General features: G+C 41.1%; 1 protein-coding gene across 2 annotated transcripts in view; it reads right to left on the bottom strand.

Moving 5' to 3' along the window:
• Positions 1-788: 788 nt before the first annotated feature.
• LOC108918436 (signal peptide, CUB and EGF-like domain-containing protein 3) overlaps positions 789-6,111 on the bottom strand; it is a 76,586-nt gene continuing 71,263 nt past the window's right edge. For both annotated transcript variants that reach the window (XM_018725654.2, XM_018725655.2), the window contains exons 17-22: positions 5,866-6,033; positions 5,594-5,755; positions 4,001-4,198; positions 3,200-3,352; positions 2,898-2,977; positions 789-2,658 (exon numbers count right to left, since the gene is read on the bottom strand). In XM_018725654.2, the coding sequence (XP_018581170.1) occupies positions 2,506-2,658; positions 2,898-2,977; positions 3,200-3,352; positions 4,001-4,198; positions 5,594-5,755; positions 5,866-6,033 (914 nt within the window). In that variant the 3' untranslated portion in view covers positions 789-2,505. The remainder of the gene's footprint in view (positions 2,659-2,897; positions 2,978-3,199; positions 3,353-4,000; positions 4,199-5,593; positions 5,756-5,865; positions 6,034-6,111) is intronic.

Genomic DNA, 6,111 nt, shown 5'->3' with positions numbered 1-6,111 from the left:
GGCCTACAAATTAATCAATATAACTCCTCCCAGCCATCAATAAAATTTGATCAACCCCTTCACACCAACCAGTCCGCTACGCTCTTCCACATCTGCTCACTTGGTGGTCCCATGCACGAAAGGTAAAGCGTGGAGGTTCTTGGTTCTGGCACCGTTGTGGTGGAACAACCTCCCCCTTTTCTTCAGAACCACTGAAACTCTGTCCACATTTAAAGAGTCTGAAAACTCACCTCTTCCAGATTCACTTGACCTATAATCTCTTAAATTCATGTAAGGTGTAAATGTTCATGCACCATAACTTTAAGATCATGCCTCGTTCAGCCTTTATGCAGCTACTCCTCTAATATACATAAATGTTTGCGTATCTCAAAAATTAGTAGGAAGGTGATCAGGAATCGCCAATAGTCTGAGTTTTATGGGGCTACTGGTGTGATGAACATTGGTGCATATGGTGGAAAGAAATAAACTGTACTTAATCACTGCAACTCTCTTATTCCTGATGTACATACTGTATTTTCTATGATATGTACATTGCTTTGGAGGAAAGCATTTGCTAAATAAATGTAAAGCACGAATTCAGCAACAGATGGGACTCAACACCTGCAGGGCCCAAACAGGAACAGCATTTAATACCCATCCCCTTTTCTGCTGTGCCTTAAATAAGTGGGCCACCACTGAGAAGTCAGTGCTTTAGGGGGTGGTGCACCTTATGATGCTTTACTTTTTTTCATTCTCAGTTGACCTACAGTTACTCACCCCTGGTAAAAGCAATACGAGACACACCAGAGTAAGGAACACCACATCCATTCATTTAAAAAAGACATTACAAAATTGACATTTTTGACAAGGGCAATAAGTTTTCAAGTGCAAATACCATTACCACCTCCATAACACATTACATACAGTAAAAAAGCAACCAAAAGGAAAATGACAAAGTGTACAGAAAGCGAAATATGTTGTGTGTGAGAGATTTCTGAGCAGCTCTGGTGGAGGAGTTGAATTGAACTGTTATATCCAGCGCAAGAAAATAGAAAGTCCAAGCCATTAGGAATACGAAGGTCAAACAGAGGAACATCTCAAAGGAGTTCTGCATTATTCTGACCATTCATAAGGAAACAGAGATGGGTACCAGTCAGGCTGGTAAGCCTGGTACAGCCTTTAACTTAACACTGTATAAGGTCACAGTCATGAGACAACAGTCTTTATCTTGGCTGACTTATTGCATTGCCACACATGCTTTGCCATATTAATGTATGCCTCGTAGCCTCTGTATGGGGAAGAAGAAAAAAAATCCCCATAACAATGGAAGTACAAAGGTCAATATATGCAAATACATAAGTATATATATTACATGATTTTATTTCTAGTGGTTTCTGGTTGAAGTTTAGTATGGATTACTAGTATAATTTAAAACTAACCCTAAGAATATTGTTTAGAACATGATATCCCAGTCACTAATCATACATATCAGGTGTATCCATGTATTTTTTTCTGCAGAATTTAAAAAAAAAAAAAAATTGCACTTCAAGACAAACGTAGGATGGTGAGATACAGAAAAGGCCTTAAATACTGTAGGACTGTTGGAAAAAGCGATCATACTCACTTTCAGTTAAGGACACAAACATTTGATGAGAGAATGTTCCTCTTGATCCTTGGTCTTTCCTTAGGCCTGCAGCTTGACTACCTTGCAAATATTGGAATGACTCATTCTGTGTTGAATCTGTAGAATTCTGTCTCTTACAAAAACACACACAAAAGTGCAGTTTCCTTCTTGTAAAAGAACTGGGGGGGAACAGGGAAAAGAGTGAATCAAAGGTTTAAAGTGACCTAATAAGCAGCTGAGGCCAGACTTCCCTCCATCTCCAATTCACAGCATCGATCATCCTTCGATTCCAATGTGGCTGCCCACAACAACCCCGCGCCACCCCTCCCCCCCCCCAAAAAAAAATCTTACATTGAGAAAAGGAAATAATCCTCAGGTAAAGCAAATGTTTTTTTCACAGCAATGTCTTGAAACATAAAGCTCTAAGAGTGCAAATAGGCTTTCAACATGGGTAGAAAAACATTTAGTGACGACTGCTTAACACTGGTTAAACACTTGTACTTCCTTGCAATACATATAATCCTTTTTTTTGTCTAGATTTGTTCCTGTGGTGATGACTGAGACTATGTCCTTATACTGAAAGTAATTTAATGAGAAAAAAATTTACTGCAGACACAAGAAGAGGCAATGGATACTAAAGCAGAAACATCATGAGAACTCAAACTGAACTGTGTGTAATAGTGAACAATCATGTGACCTCTGGTTCACAGAGACCAAAAATAAAAGCAAGCCAAACTAAGTAAATGCACGTTTTGAAACTGAAGTATGTATTCAAAATCACAGAAAAGTATTTTTTTTAAAAATCCACAGTTATCTTGTTGCACGGAGTGATGTGTGTAGGAGGCAATTGCACATCCTGTTTCTCAAGGTGGGGTGGGTGGCCTGTCAAGTGCCAAATGGTACTAATTGTACGGCCGTAGGATGTCATAGACTTTACTTCGGATGAGTCGGATGAAGGAGCGGGGCAGCAGGTCATTGGAGTCCCGAGCAGAGTAGTTGAAGTACGTGTGGGGATGTGCAAGAACGTGGAAAAGGGTCTTTATGAGCTTCTGATCCTACCCAAGGAGAGGACAAAAAACACATTTTACTACTAACTTCCACACAAGCTCACATTGGTGCTGCAGAGCTGAAGTGTTCAACATTAACCTTGTTAAAATTCAGGAATGACAAGATGTCCCACAAAGGCCAGCAGAGCTCTGACCGCACATTGTCGAATAAGTTCGCTAAATCACAAGGCCAGCGCTTTGTTTTCCTATTCAAAGCAGCACTTCGTTACTGTGTCATTGATGCTTACCTTCAATATTTCTTGATGGTTTTCTGAAGCATAGAGTCTTCCATCTCTCACAATGTCCTCAACCAGCCGCTCGTAGTCCTCTAGGAAAAGCCACAAAGACAATGCTCTCAGAAATTCTGCCACAATCACACCAGGTCTGCATAATGCAGTTTAGTACATTTTAATACCTAAAAAGTGACTGTGTATCTATAACTAATGTAGATTTTGTTGTTTATGTAAACAGTCATATTTCCCCACATTTAATATTCAGAAACCACCAGGTCACAGCATTAGGCATACAGAGAAAACCACACCAAGACTACCATCGTAAGTGACATATGGGATGTGGAAACCACGGGCGCTGTTAGCCTCGTTGGACTTGAAGTTGATCCAGAGTCGGCGGGAGCGGGCAGTGAAGGCGATGGGCCTCTCATATGTCTGGCACGTCTCATATGTGGTGATGGAGGCAGCTGACCCTGGAGGCAGCAACCAAAGGTCAGATTGTAATCTAGTGCATGTAGCACTCCAGTACACACGTACACACACACACACACATATAGACACTGCAGCAGAAGAAACCCACAGTCCAAAGACATGTGGTTCAGGTGGATTGATGATGCTAAAATCCACTAGGTGGGTGAGTGGGTGAATGAGTGAGTGAGTGTCTGTGTGTGTGTGTATGTCTCTGGCTACCCTGTGATGGAATGGCAGGATGGATGGGCTCCAGTTCATTGCGACTCCAATCAGGACATGCAGTTATTAAAACTGGATGGATGAATTTTAAGTTTGTGTTCTTGTGTGCACTACCTCTTACCCACTTTATCTCCAGAATGTCTCAGGACTGAGTAACTCAAACAAATTAGCCTGTGCAAACAGATAAATCTGGGGCAACTTCCTGCAACCACCAAGAGCCGTGTGTCACAATGTAAGGCTGACCAGAACTGGTTTCACCAACACCGTTTTTTTTTTTTCCACACCTACAGTATTTAGAACCTGCTTACAGTAGCACAAAACCTTACACCAAGCACAAAAAAGAACCTTTGAGTGAAAGGTGTAAAACAATACACACAAACCAAAGACGTGACATGCACTGTCTGACTGTGAAAACCAAGCAGGAGACTCACAGTTTTTCCTCATCACCAGCACATCCCCACACTCATCCTCCGAGGGTAGAAAGATCTCAGGCACCACGACAAGGATCTTGCGTTTGGATGGGGGGTTGATGTTCCAGGTGCACTCCACATTGGCAGGGTAGTTGCCTGGGTAGTTTGGTGATTCAATGTAGCCGGTGTACTCACCCATGTGTCCTCCACATTTTCGGTCTTTTGGTGCAGTCACGCACACATGCACATACACACAAAGAAATGTATTAAATGAATCAGAATGAATATAGTAGGTTAATTCTGAAAATTACATGACCAAAATTTAATGTAAAGATCCTCACTGCTTAATTTCAGTATAAAGTGAAAATTTGAATAATGTTTATGGGCACAATATACTATCCTACTATATACTTGAATCTCATGTTAGGAACATTTGACTCACATTTAAAAATATATATATTTATTTTAAATGGATTCTATTAAAATTTCTCAGTTTAAAGGCAAAAATGGCCTGCAGTTCTGCTTCTTGCCTTTAGGGGCAGCTTAGAGTAGCGCTCAGTCCGTCCTTATTCATTTACTAGTGAATAAATATGTATGTTTCTATCATACATTATTTTGACAGCAAATGTAAATTAACCAGATGCTGAAAAAATATGTAATCCATTGGTGCCAATTTTGTGAAGTTTACCATTAGACACACAGGTATTTAAGGTGAAACACTTTTTAAAACATTCTCTCCACATGATCCTCCACTGCACTGCAGCTCTTTTACTCCACTTTTTAAGTCTTCAGTTACATCTGATGTAGGTACGCTGCACTGTTGTGTTCAATGCAATGCTTTGAATAAGAGGTTGGGGAGAGTAAAGAAAAGCAAAATTGACTAAGGTAAGTCTAATCTTGCTTCATGTTGATGAGATATAATAAATTAAACTGTTTCCCAAATTTTATTCTGCCTCACGTCCAGTGTAGAAAGATGCTGAGGCCCTGTTCTTCATGGAAATAGAATAAATAATTATAGCATATTTTGAGTTCATTTTAGTTTTATCTGATGTTTCAATGGAACCTAACAGCAAATAAATTGAAAGATTAATCTATTATCAAGCTGTTATTGATTATAACTAGTGATTGAACTTACAAACAGTTTAGAATTACGAACCAATTTCTGGTCCCACTTGCGTTCATAAGGTGAGGGACAAGTGTATAGGGCTATTCAGCTGTGGTTTAGTTAGCTAAATGCAAAAGGTTCTTTCCTCCTCCATCAAATCCATCAAAGTTAATTTGTGAGCTTTTTGCTGTAATGAATCTTCAAAATTGTACTCGAGGAACAACCTATTCACTTTTGCTACACTAATTCTATCAACTGTCTTCTTTTTTTGTTAGGCGAACCCCTCTTTCCCCTGTCCTTTGTAAATGTTTGTCTGCAAAGAAACAAAGGTGTACACATCTCTGCTTAGGGTCTCATAAATGCTTGACGAAGGTTAAAGTCCGGATCTTGCCAGGAGTTGACTGACCTCCCTGGAGGGCCCCTAACTAGAGGCCAAATTTAGTAGGAGTGTCAGGTACTAGGAATCCTTTTGGGCATCCTGCAGAAATACAGAAAGTTCTCAGACTTACTCTTGCACTGGGAGACACTGGTGGCTCCATCAAAGTCAGTGGTGGTATTTCCAGGACAGGAGATGCAGTAGTTTTGTCGGAACTCTGTCTGGTAAGTGCCCAAGGGACAGCGGATGCAGCGATGCAGTGTGGTGTTGTAGTAGTGACCAGGGGAACACTGGACTGCAGGGAGCACACACAACCACACACATACAACTTGCATTCAGTCAACACAGTGTTAGTGTCACACACATCCCAGTGGCTCTGGCATGAAGGAGATGGGCAGAGCTCACCTTTGACTTCGCAGTCATGGAAGGAGCTGGCACCTTCCCGCTTGGTGGTCAGTCCTCCACCACAGGGGAAGCAGAGGGTCCGACCCGGTTCAGGCTGGTAGGTTCCCAGGGTGCAAGGCTGGCAGGGTTTGAACCCATCACTAGAGAAGTATCCTGTTGGGCACTGACCTAGGATCAGCAGCACCATATACTCATGAAGATATTGATTACATCACTTCTGTGCCTTTCTTCGGTATCAACAGTAAC

The sequence above is a fragment of the Scleropages formosus genome, chromosome 22 (genome assembly GCF_900964775.1).
Source record: "Scleropages formosus chromosome 22, fSclFor1.1, whole genome shotgun sequence".
Classification (NCBI taxonomy): Eukaryota; Metazoa; Chordata; class Actinopteri; order Osteoglossiformes; family Osteoglossidae; genus Scleropages; species Scleropages formosus.
Note: the sequence above shows the minus strand (reverse complement) of the source record. Positions and strands in the feature narration are given on the sequence as shown.